Source organism: Rutidosis leptorrhynchoides, chromosome 3 (assembly GCF_046630445.1).
Source record: "Rutidosis leptorrhynchoides isolate AG116_Rl617_1_P2 chromosome 3, CSIRO_AGI_Rlap_v1, whole genome shotgun sequence".
In the NCBI taxonomy this organism is placed as follows: domain Eukaryota; kingdom Viridiplantae; phylum Streptophyta; class Magnoliopsida; order Asterales; family Asteraceae; genus Rutidosis; species Rutidosis leptorrhynchoides.
The window spans coordinates 74324808-74337745 of NC_092335.1; the positions used below are offsets into that span (position 1 = coordinate 74324808).

The window sequence follows — 12938 nt, forward strand, 5'->3', positions numbered from 1 at the left end:
TGCATTTTAAAAAGAATGACTAAGTGATGAATGGTTCAAAATTTGAATAATCTAAAGATTCTTATTGAACTTTGTTTTGAATAACAATAACTTGTTTGACAATTATTTGAATGAACATATAAATGATATAAAATTACTTTATTAATATTTATATACAAATAAAAAAATATAATTGTTTGATAAGTGATCTAAATGATATAGTTTAAGGATGAGATATCAAATGAAATGGAGGTGCTTAATGATTCAAAGGCTCTGAATGAAGTTGGTTCTGAATGAAGTTGGTTCTAAATGATAATAACATGTTTGATAATCTTTATGAATGATTAATATGCATGACGTAAAATTATTTTATTAATATTTTGCTTGAATAAAAAACAATACAGTAGTTTAATACGTAATTTTGATATAATTTAAAGAGGTTAAAACATAAAATTTGGGTGTAGAGAGTATTTCAGCTCTGATACTGAACCATTCAACATCATGTGTTATTCAGAGATCAGAAACAAAACGTGTTAAATGCTGAATGATTCAGCATTCAACGTTATTCCATTAATAGGTAATGAAACACACCCTAAGAATGCTTCACTGCACAATTTTTTGTATATTAACTTGGAAATTATAATTTGTTCTTGATTAAGTGTTTACTATCAAATTAATCCCCATCTATGAAATCATTGTTAGTAGTTTGGGATCAAAATATACTACTCCCTCCGTCCTAAAAAATTGTTCATCTTTCTATTTTTATTTGTCTCAAAATTATTGTCTCTTTCTCTAAATAACTATTTAATATCATTAAAGTTTCAATTATATTCCTTGTAATTTTGGTAAATTCAATTTTATATATATTATTTAACTTATTAGTTACTCTTTATAACTACATTAAATGAATGACAAATTAGACAATTTATCAGTATATCTTAAATCCAACAAAAAGTCAACCCGAACTGTTTTTTTAGAACGGAGGGATTACTTGTTTATAAATTTTCTCAATAAATTTCTATAATCTAAATTTCCTTTCTCATTTCAATAGAACAAACATATTTCATTTAACTTAAGTTTCTTCAAAATGTGAAAAGCATCATCAACTTCCTATTAAAAAACATCAAACTTATACATTTGATTTATTTATTTAAAAGTCCTACCGTTAACTTTCGATTAATTAATCAACAACCTCAGACGACACGGCCAATCCCATAAAATCAAATAACTGAGGTGGTCGCGATGGTGATGGTGAGGGTCCAACCCCTAGAAAATCGAAATATGGAGCTCGTCGCCATGATGATGGTGGAGGTAGTTGATGCTGAATAACTACACTTGCAACTAAATGCTGCATATCAACAGCTAAATTAGCCGGAGGATCATGAATAGATGGAAAGAAAGACATCACTGCATAGTTGCGTTTTCTAATTAATGGTTCTCTTGATTTCTTCCTGATCTCGTTTAAGAGATCATCGCGTTTCTTATCGTACTTCGTATCATCTCCCATCTTAGATAAAACTGCTACTGATAGTAATGGATTTAGGTGGACGTCTGGGAACAACTGACGCCACCATCTGTTTCGACAGTTGTCCGCTATAAAATTCACCAGAAGAATGTAATTAATTAGTAATTATTCAATTAATTGACATAGTTAATGATATAAATAATTAGGCGTAATAAAAATATGTAAATTTTAAATGAACAGTACGCGATCTTCCAATCAGTTTATTGGATACTAATTTCCAGTGCCTAAGTCCATGCCAAACAATGTGATTCAACAACACAATATCTTCCTCGTTTGTCCATGGCTTTCTTGATTGATAAACACCAATGTCTTCTAAACTGTAATGAAGATGACAAGAAGTTTCGGTTATTAATTACTCCATAATGACATTAAAAAAAAGTGAGACTTTGAGGTTGTTGAATGGTGAGACTATTTATAAACATTCATAGATGTTCGTGGTATAGGTCTATTTTTGCCTTTAAAAAAAAGTGATGACACACACATAGGAATTGGTTAAAAAAAGGCTAAAAAGGTTAAAAACGTATCTTAATTTTTTAACAAGTCGAAAATGTATCAAATTTTTTCCCAAAAATGTGACAATTTTATCTTATTATAAATCTGAAAATTGTATCAATTGATTACCCATGCAGTTTCTCTAAAAAATCATTTTTTTACATACCTACTTACAGGCTCTTCTTTTAGTATTATCTTGCCTAGTTGTGTGTTATGGCATGCAGCATTAGCACTGTAATAAAATATTGATACCTAAATTTCTATTATTTTATTGAAACCATTTTTTAACAAACAAACAAACTATGATTAGAAGAACTTCTAGTGAATCAATTCATCAAATTACCTTGGGTTGGAGGAAGATTCCATTATTATAACTATTGAATATTGAGAATTAAAATCGCTGGTTGTAGATGAATGAGAGTGATAGATCGAACACTTATGTACTAAGCAATTTATAGAACAGAAAATGTACTAGAGTTCATCTTCAAGATGAACTAGTTTTGATATCTTGTAATAATTAAGTGAAAACTAACTTCAAAGTCTATTCAGTAAATAATATATTTAGTCATCATATTACAGTCATCATTATACTCGCAGCAATTTTCCGAACCTGAGAGTACAACTTTCGTCGACAAACCTCTCTCCACGCGCCGCCACGCGCTGCCTGTCAGGTCGCCGGAATAGTACTCCGGTCACTTTTTTTTTTTTTTTTTTTTTTTTTTTTTTTTTTTTTTTTTTTTTCAGGTTTTTTTGCAGGGAATATTACCGAGCTTGGAGCAAAAGTCCTTGCGAACCAGAAACCTCGCTAATTTGCTATCTGCTCTGCTACCTCTGTGCCGCCGGTAGCCGCCGGTTGCCGGAACTCCCTTGTTCTTACAAGGCCGTGTTTGTTTTCTCTGACCCTTAACTTTTCTGTTCTAATACCTTTTTTGCACCTAACGGTGCTGTTTACACTTCTATTTGATTCTTCATTACATATAACTACTTATTATTTTTAGTTACAATTTTTTCCCATATACCTACTGTTTTTTTTTTTTTTTTTTTTTTTTTTTTTTTTTAGCATTATTCTTTATTTATAATTTATAATATAGTTTCCTTTAAAAAAAAAATTTTGAGACCCCACTTACCCTGTATTTGCTCTTAACGGGTTAAGGGTACTACTTACCTTTGTTTGTAACTAGCTGCTTCGTTTGGTTAGAAGGTTAGTGTTAAATAGCTTTGATTTTCAACCTGTAGGAATCCTGTTATTCCTGTTACTACGTATTACGGTATTTGTTTGTTTTTTTTTTTTTTTTTTTTTTTTTTTTTTTTTTTTTTTTTTTTTTTTTTGCACTCTTGCTATCGTTAGCGTTTTTGCTAGTTGTTTCTACTTTGTCTTTAGCAACTCTTTTCTACTTAGTGCGCTGTTTATAGGGTAAGATTAACTCGTCACATACGCATGGTTACTTGAGGTCATGTCCTATTAGTTTAGGGGCGGGTAGGTCTAGAGGGAGTAGAGATACTCGCGTTAGGATTAGAGTAGGTAGTTGGAATGTAGGAACTTTGACTAGCAAAGCCCGTGAACTTGTAAATACGCTACGTAAGAGTAAAGTGGACATATTGTGTGTTCAAGAGACCAGATGGAGGGGTGAAGAGGCGGTTGACGTGGACGACTACAGGTTGTGGTTCTCGGGTTCTAGAGTAGCTAGAAACGGGGTAGGGATCCTTATAGGACCCCTTTATAAGGATAATATTGTGGGTGTGGATAGGTGTAGCGATAGGATTATGTCGGTTAGGGTAGTTATCCAGGAGGAGACTTACATGGTCATTTGCGCTTACGCACCCCATGCTGGTTTAGGAGATGATGAAAAAGTTCGCTTTTGGGAAGCGTTAGATGAAGTTGTGAGGAGTTGCCCCGCCGACCATCGATTGGTTATTGGGGGAGACCTTAATGGTCATATAGGAACGATCTCGGACGGATATACGGGTGTCCATGGGGGCTTTGGGTACGGAGTTCGGAATGAAGAAGGACGATCTATTCTCGAATTCGCTGTTGCCCACGAACTGGTTGTTGCAAACTCCTTCTTTAGGAAGACGGAAGCACAACTAGCTACTTTCCACAGTGGGGGACATAGTACCCAGATTGACTTTTTGATGCTTCGCAAAGGGGATCTTAGAGCTTGCAGAGACTGTAGAGCCCTGACTACCTGGACTTGTTCCACCCAACACAGATTATTGGTCATGGACTTGGTTCTGCAGAGGCGGGTTACTAAAAGAGTGAGACCCGCCCAACCTAGGATCCTTTGGAAGAATCTGATTGAAGGGAAAGCCGAAACTTTTAAAACTTCAGTGTTGGAAAGAGTAGAGGCAGGAATGGATACCGTTACTCAAGTGGACGCAGATCAGATGTGGAATAGGATGGCATCTGCTATTAGGGATGTTGCCAAGGAAACCTTAGGTGTGGCAGTAGGGACATCGAGAGGACATAAGTCTAATAGAGAATCATGGTGGATTAGTGATGAGGTTCAAACCAAAGTCGCACTTAAGCAACAGAGGTTTAAGGAGCTCATTACATGCCGGGACGGGACACGTGAAGATAGAACTAGGGCAGAAGAGAGGTATAAAGAAGCCAACAGAGAAGCTAAGAAGGCCGTTGCCCGTGCAAAAGATAAAGCGTATGAAGACTTGTATAGGAAACTAGACTCCAAAGAAGGAGCAAATGATATTTACAGGATTGCAAAAGCTAGGGAGCGTAGGAGGAGGGATATAGATAACATCAAGTTTATCAAGGATGAAGCCGGTCAAACCTTAGTGAAGGAAGAAGAAATTAGGAAAAGATGGGAAGGGTATTTCTCAACTCTTTTCGTGGGTGAAGGACCTGGGCGCCAAGAAGTTCCGCAGGACTTGGGAATAGGACAATTCCGGAACAACAGTTTCTGTAGGAGAATCAGGAAGGAAGAAGTAAGTTCGGCACTACGAAAGATGGGTAGAAACAAAGCTGTAGGACCAGACCAGATCCCAATAGAGGCGTGGCGGTGCCTGGGCGAGGATGGTGTCAGGTGGTTGACGTGTCTTTTCAATAAGACGCTTAGAAGTTATAAAATGCCTACGGAATGGAGACTCAGCGAGATTATCCCTATTTACAAAAATAAAGGGGATGCCCAAATCTGCGGTAATTATAGAGGCATAAAATTACTTAGTCATACTATGAAGCTTTGGGAGAGAGTGATTGAGACTAGACTTCGACGCGAGACTACGGTTTCAGAAAACCAATTTGGTTTCATGCCAGGGCGCTCTTCGATGGAGGCAATTCATATTTTAAGAAGCGTTATGGAGAAGTATAGGGAGAAACAAAAGGGCCTAGAGATGGTCTTCTTAGACTTAGAAAAGGCCTATGATAGCGTACCGCGAAAGCTGATTTGGAAGACACTTAATGTTAGGGGTATCCCAAGTAGATATATTAGAGCTATTATGGATATGTATGATGGGGCGAAGTCCTGTGTCAGGACGCCTGTGGGAAACACAGAGTATTTCCCGATAGAAGTAGGTTTGCACCAGGGATCGGCCCTTAGTCCTTTCCTTTTCGCTTTGATTCTCGACGAGCTGTCTCGAGGAATACAAGAGAACATCCCTTGGTGTCTGATTTTTGCCGATGATATCGTGCTTGTATCAGAATCAAATGAGGAGCTTAACAGAAGACTAGAACAATGGAGGGAGGCCTTAGAACAAAATGGGTTACGGATCAGCAGACAAAAGACAGAATATCTTAGGTGCGAATTCGGTAGGACTGAGGATGAACTTAATGGTGGAGGGATTATCAACATTGGGGACCAGATCTTGCACCCACAAGAGTCGTTTAGATATCTAGGTTCGGTCCTCCACAAATCGGGGAGGATAGACGAAGACGTGACTCATCGTATTAAGGTAGGTTGGTTGAAGTGGAGAGCGGCGAAAGGGGTCTTGTGCGACAAGAAGATCCCACTCAAATTAAAAGGGAAATTCTTTAAAGTAGCTATTAGACCTGCCATGTTGTACGGATCAGAATGTTGGCCAATGACGAAGGCCCAAGAGAGAAGGATGGAAGTAGCAGAAATGAGGATGCTTAGGTGGACGTGTGGTAAAACCATGTTAGATAGGATCCCAAATGGTGTGTTTAGGGAAAACCTTGGAGTCTGTAGCATCATCGACAAGCTAAGGGAAGAACGGCTTCGATGGTTTGGGCATGTGATGAGGCGACCTCGTATTGCCCCGGTAAGGAGAGTCGAGGCACTCACGGTCGATGGCGTAAGGAGAAGGGGTAGACCTACACGTAGGTGGATGGATAGACTTAGGCTCGACATGAGGGAGCTTTCGCTGACTGAGGACATGACTTCTGATAGGGGTGCGTGGAGGGCTAGAATTAGAATAGTCGAGTAGGGTTACGTCCTATTATGTTATTTTTTATTTTTAATAGTATTTCTCATTAGGTTTCTTACTTTTGCTTTTTTTTGCTTTTTATTACTTTTTTTATTATTATTATTACTATATTTATTATTATTATTATTATCTCTATATTATTATTGTTAGTTTTTATTATTATTATTATTTTTATTATTATTATTTTTATTATTACTATTATTATTATTATTATTATTATTATTATTATTATTATTATTATTATTATTATTATTATTACTATTACTATTAGTATTATTTTTATTATTGTTACTACTACTATAATACTCTTGGTATTACTAGTACTGGTACTATTACGACTACTACTATTACTTTTATTATTATTATTTTTATTATTATTATTATTATTATTATTATTATTATTACTATTATTGTATTATGGGTGTGTTAATATTAATTATTAATATTATTTGTGGTATTAATATTATTACTATTGCTTTTAACTATTTTTTACTAACACTAGTACTAGTATTAGTATTTTTATTTTTTAGCCGCTTAGAGCCTAAATTGATTTTCAGGGAGACTTTTAAACCCATGAAATTTTGATTCTATCATTTTCATGGCGTCTCAATATATATATATATATATATATATATATATATTTTTTTTTTTTTTTTTTTTTTTTTTTTTTTTTTTTATAAACAAATAAAAAAAGGCCGGAGGTCCACTCGGAAGCAATCTCTTTATCCGCCGAATAAAGAGAGGGATGACTTTCTCTACTTTTCTGGGTGGAGAAATGACTTGTTTTTTTTTTATTCTCGGATAAGGGAAGGATTGTCTACATCGCACCTCCCCCATACACCACTCAAGTGGTATTGGGTACTGTTGTTGTTGTCATCATATTACATTTTATTATTTGTGCACTCATTTTTTTAATGCGTACGTTACAAGTATGTTTCTACGTGTTGTAATTTATGCATTGAGGATGTAATATAAAGATAAAGCACATATGAATTGAATGTACAATTAGGTTAGATGATGTAATGAAGCTAAATTGGCAAATTTTAAGAAACTTTATATGTTGATGTGTTGTACTTTGTGCATATATAATGTAATCTATTGCTATGCATCCACCGAAGCTTGGCTTGAGTGGTATGAGCGAGATTCAATTTGGGGTACTACCAATCAAGGTTCGATTCTTATTTCAAGCAGGGAGTTTTCAACTTTTGATGGTACTGCCAACATCAATGCGATTTGGGAAGGTCTCTGGAGGGTTTTCTCAACCTTCGATGGTACTACCAACATCGTCGCGGATTGGGTTTCCTCCTAACGCGTGTGTGGGTGACAAATGAGAGCATTCGATGTCGATATAGCCGGTTAAATAGAAACCTATTGCTATGCACATAAGAGGTTGAATGTACAATCAACTCCTTTATTCTATAATCTATTTACTATAAGGAGTTTGAATTATGTAATGGAGCTCACTTGGTACACTTTGAAAATGTTAATTTGATGATGTCTTAATATTAGGTTAATTTGAGAGATGCAAGGCTTATCTGGATGGTTGAGTGTTATAAGTCTCTCGGTTAATTTGATAATGTCATTACTTAGTTATTAATTTCTTTTTAAAATTTGAACGGCAAGCTAGCAGAGAAGATGACGATGAGTTGCTTAAATGCCCCTTGTTTGCATTGGAAACTTTGCGCTATCGCTAGAATAGGATATGAAGCCGCAATATTTATTACTCATCAAAACGCGCCATACTCGAATGTTGTGTCAATGCGCTTGTATATATCGCAACCTAACTACCTATTAAATTTCACGAATTCGAAAATGAATAATTAATACAGTTAAGTTGTGTTTATGAAACGGAATGACCGTGCGATTAATGGTTCAAAATCATCTAAAGGATATAAAGTTTCTAATTGAACTTGGTTTTGAATAATAATAACTTGTTTGATAATTATTTGAATGAACACCGTGAATTTGAATCTTAATAATTTAAAGTTTCAGTACACATTTTGTCGTTCTCATTAATATTATAGAGGATTCATCTGGTTTTGTTGATATGAACTTCAACTAACACATTTGTTGAAGTTGAATTCTTCAGTAATTTGAGTAGAAGTTCCGATATGATGATACATATTATAAAATGTAGTACAAGCAAGATGATCAATACCCTTTGAAGAGGTCATGACCATTTGTCTACTTAATTCTACAACAACTTTAGTTAATTAACAGTTTACAAATTGAATAATTTGAAGGTTAGAATAAAGAAAGAACAATAACTGGTAGTTAGATCAGTACGCATTAGTCACCAGTTTGTAAGGGAAAAAAAAAACACAAGAGTAATATTCGCGAAGACCTTGAGAAAAGACGAAAACCGAACCATCCTTTTGATGTTCTTCTTCTTCTGTTGTAATGTGTTTGCTGTAATGAGGTTATTTATGATTAATGGAATTGAAGCTAATTAATGCTGGTTGTTAAAGCTGGAGTTGATAAATAGAGAATCTTGTTTAAATGAACATAAAGTAGTAAACTATAGCTTTATTTCTTATAATATATGTGGACTAAAAGATTGAGGAAATAACTTTGACTCAATTACACAAATCCCTAACATCTTGATCGAAAGATTCCTAAGGGTATCACCAGTCCCAAGTGGATTTCATATTACTCAGCTAATTGAAATAAGGAATCTAAGAAACTTAAACATTAATTACCATGTTTATCTCTAGCTTGCAGGATATCTATAACTAACAACTTATGCAAGGTTGTTCATTCTTGCAAGATAAGGGTATAGGCCACATATAGCTATACACTGTACGGGATCAAGGTTTTTATGAATGGAGTTGATGAAAAGGGTTGAGAGAACTTGTAAAATAATGGGTTTATTTGTTTATGCAGAGGCGAAAACTGGCAAAGTTCACCATGGCAGGATGAAATACAGATTCATAAGGTAATATGATAAATAAATTACTAACAATTAAGAACAATATTTGTTGCTATATATGAATTATTAATTCATTCCGAAGATTATTATGCATCATGTAAATGTGATAACAAAATCAATTTTCTAGAGTGGACAAGACGTACCAACAACTTTGAACATTAGTTTCTAACAATGTTAGCGAAAACCATAATTTTTCTTATTGGATCTGTTACTCTTAATGAATTTGTGTTTGCTTTCATGGCTTCATTAATACTCCGTATGATATTTGATCATACGAGCATTGTACATATTTGACTTTCTGAGTGTTAAAGTTGTCATGTACGTATGCTAATAAGGGTTCTATTAAAGTATTTATTCCGAATACCACTTCGATAAATACTCCCCGTTTTCACCTGCATATTTTTACCAACAAGCTTAGCGAGATGGAAAGATGGAGGGTTCAAGTCCTGTTGTCAATATATTTGTGAATTATTGTAAATATTCGTGTAATAGGTGTGTGAGTTTGCTTCTTTTTTTTTTAGGAAAAAAAAAAAAGGAAGAAAAGATAGGAGTTACGCTATACAGAAAACTTCCTACAGATAGTACAAGAAAAACAAAATATAAACGTGAAGCAAATTAGCATGTAATTCATTCCAAGGTCAAAATAAGGTGAAGACTAACATTTGTGAATTATGGTATCTAAACTTATTTCACTGCACACACTCACTCTGTTCTACCTTGTTCACTATTTCACATATAACTTATGTACATAATACTCAAAAATACTATAAGATTCATAATACATTTGTCTCTCTTTTGAACAATGGAATCCACATAGTACGAAATCGTCTTACCTTTGCATTCTCCATTGAAGCAAAATCATGTAAAACTAACCACTTATGAAGTCTCTTGAAAATTAAGAGATCTTGAGAGCGCTGCGGGATTAGCTTGTAGTGCAGGAGACGTTTCGTTCAACGGGTTCTTTTCTTCACCTTTAGATTGGAATGCCTTGAACATACCTCTTCCATTCGAACCAACGGATGGATCGTTTTTTATTCCTAATGTTGCCCATATTGAGCTTTTTGCAGCTTCATCAGGGTCATCAATCCGCAAAGTTTTCGGAACCCAAAGACTCTTTTCGGGTTCATTTTCTTTTGTTAATTCCTCCTCTCCGTTTTCGGCCCGTGAATGTTTTCCCAACGGCGATATAGGACCAGGAGGTGCAGGATGGAAACTTGAGGGAGGGGGGACCCACTGCATACTCCATGGGCCCGGGCCTGGGCCAGGTACGGGTATAGGACAAGCCCAATAAGGCGCTGCAGGGTAGAACGGCATAGGAAATCCAGGTGGACAGAAAGCGGGACCCATTTGAGGGTTCCAAGGGTATGGCCATGGTGCACCGGGAAAACAAGGCACCTGAGGGGAGAACCCATGGCAATTTTGCATCTCATTGGTTGATGATCTATTAGCATTATCATCGTTACTCACAGGAACCGGGATTATTAACTCTTCAGGCTTACGAACACTATCTTGCCTATTTGTTTTCTCTACGATATTCAACGCAGAGGCCATTGATTCATACAGAGGTGTATCTGATCCAAATGTAAGGACAGTGCCGTTGGGTTTACGAACTGTGTGACTCAGCTCATTAGGAAGAGATTCTGTGACGGTTATTTGATGGTATTGAGAAACTGACGTCTTGTTCTTACGGCGGCCGGCACCTACCGGAACGTTCCTCATCGTTCCGCCAGCTGTCCAGTATCTTTGACAGTTCTTGCAAAAATGGCGAGGTTGATTGACATTGTAATTGTTGTAGTAACAAAACTTGGTATCCATACTATTACATCGAGGGCAAGGAAGTATTTTGTCGGGTTTCTTGAGGGTCTTTTCCTGCTTGTCACTTTGGTCTTCCTCTGACTTTGAAGCTTTTGCGGTAGCAGATTCGTTTTCCGCTAAAGGCGTTTTAGTGTTGTCGTTTAATGTTGACGTCGCATTTGGCTCTGTTATTTCCTCAGATACAGTAGAGTGGGCTCTATCCTCCTCTTTATCAATGGACTTCTCTTCAGGTTGATCCTACATTTACCACAAATTCCAATTAAAATGTAATCCCACGAACGATTATTTTTAAAAGAGAACGATATTACATTTGAATTTGATTAATTGACTACGTCGACTTTGTTGTGACAACAAGCTAACATACAATATGCTGATTCAATGATAAAACATGAATTTGGCTAGATAGATACTAAACATCTCTAGTAGGTGTTGGTACGAATTAAATATATGTTAATGACCCGTACCGACGGTACCGTAAAACCATAAATCTCTAAAAATATATGGAATCTTGTAAATATAGTAGTGATTTCTTATACGATAAATTAAATTCTAATAATCTTATTACCTAGTATTATTTTTTTCCATAATAGTGGTGTCACATGACACCACACGCTAAACACAGACTCGACACTGCATCCTATCCATGAGCTATGAAGGACCCGGGTGGTCCAATGTGTAACAGTACGCAAGATAGATACTGCTAGCAGCACATAAAATTTCCTAATTTTTTAATGACCAAATTTTAATCCTTTGAGCAAAAGCAATAAACATTGAAAAATCAAAACTTCATAAGCAAAAACTAATTTAGTTAAAAAAAAAAAAAAAAAAAAGGCTATTCACATCTATATGAACCTATACCAAACTAATCATTCACATAGTAGTAGTAAACGATCCACTGATAACTAATCATATCAATCACAAATAAAACCCTAAGTTCATAGGGTTTTTAACTAAACAATCAAATTTATCATCAGCAACATCATTCACAATAAATTAAACAAGATCCGTCAAATATAGATCAAATACCTGATTACTATCAATATTAGCATCATCAACTAATTCCATCTTCTCATCAAGCGGTTTAGAAACAGCATCAGATGAAGAACTGGACGAACTAGAAGATAACCGATCTTCACTCTTAACACAGCCGCCGCCGCCATCAACATCTTGACTATCGGTCAAAGCTTCCGGCAGCTGAATTGTTTTACCAAATAGCTTAATTGCTGGATCCTTTCCGTCCGACATTTCCGGTACTGAATTCAATGAGTGATGAGCTTCGATTGGAGGGATAAAATGAAATGAACAGATCTATCTATCTATCTTGCTGTTTTAATTTAATTTAATTTCATTTGTTTTCTGACAGAAGAAAAACCGGGTAATTTTGAGGGGTTGTAGTAGGGTATGTGGGTTTGGGGTTATGATCGTACAATGCCACGTTAGCAAAGAAAGATGAAATGAGAGCCACAAGTTGTATATGTGGCTCTTCTCTCTCATCGCTCTTTTTGATTCTCACTTTTTACATTTTCTCACCCCTAAGCTTTACTATATTTACATTTTACTACCCCAATAAAAACGTTTTATGTTATTGCATTTCTTCAATTTTTATTTTAGCCGGTGTATTTTTTTTTTAATTAACGTATATCACTTTTAAAAGAATGAAAATAACAATGTTATCTTTTTTTGAAAACATGATTTAGTATGTTCCTTCATAAATTGTGATTAACTACGTTAGTTGTAGACTTGTAGATATATACCTCATTGAGTTTGACTTTTTTATTTCCTTTCGGACCTTCGTAATCCAAC

The 12938-nt window shown here is 35.4% G+C and overlaps 2 protein-coding genes across 2 annotated transcripts; one reads left to right on the forward strand and one right to left on the reverse strand.

Moving 5' to 3' along the window:
* Nucleotides 1-1512: 1512 nt before the first annotated feature.
* LOC139900105 (uncharacterized) lies at nt 1513-9902 on the forward strand. The gene is made up of 7 exons (XM_071882907.1): nt 1513-1567; nt 2173-2230; nt 2741-2881; nt 3345-3410; nt 3616-5010; nt 9275-9326; nt 9813-9902. Exons 1-7 carry the CDS (start codon nt 1513-1515, stop codon nt 9900-9902), a joined length of 1857 nt encoding a protein of 618 aa, XP_071739008.1.
* Nucleotides 9903-9930: 28 nt separating this feature from the next.
* On the reverse strand, nt 9931-12490 carry LOC139896359 (cyclic dof factor 1-like). Its single transcript, XM_071878990.1, has 2 exons — nt 12162-12490; nt 9931-11372 (listed from the first exon to the last, which is right to left on the reverse strand). The coding sequence occupies exons 1-2, from the start codon at nt 12378-12380 to the stop codon at nt 10197-10199; spliced, it is 1395 nt and encodes a 464-aa protein (XP_071735091.1). The 5' UTR covers nt 12381-12490; the 3' UTR covers nt 9931-10196.
* Nucleotides 12491-12938: the final 448 nt, after the last annotated feature.

Coding starts and splice junctions, on each gene's coding strand:
- LOC139900105 (XM_071882907.1), top strand. CDS start 1,513: ATGGATTTAGGTGGACGTCTGGGAACAACTGACGCCACCATCTGTTTC. Junction 5,011..9,274: donor ATCCCAATAGAGGCGTGGCG/GTGCCTGGGCGA, acceptor TTGTTTATGCAG/AGGCGAAAACTGGCAAAGTT. Junction 9,327..9,812: donor ATGAAATACAGATTCATAAG/GTAATATGATAA, acceptor TTCGTGTAATAG/GTGTGTGAGTTTGCTTCTTT.
- LOC139896359 (XM_071878990.1), bottom strand. CDS start 12,380: ATGTCGGACGGAAAGGATCCAGCAATTAAGCTATTTGGTAAAACAATT. Junction 11,373..12,161: donor CTAATATTGATAGTAATCAG/GTATTTGATCTA, acceptor TGGTAAATGTAG/GATCAACCTGAAGAGAAGTC.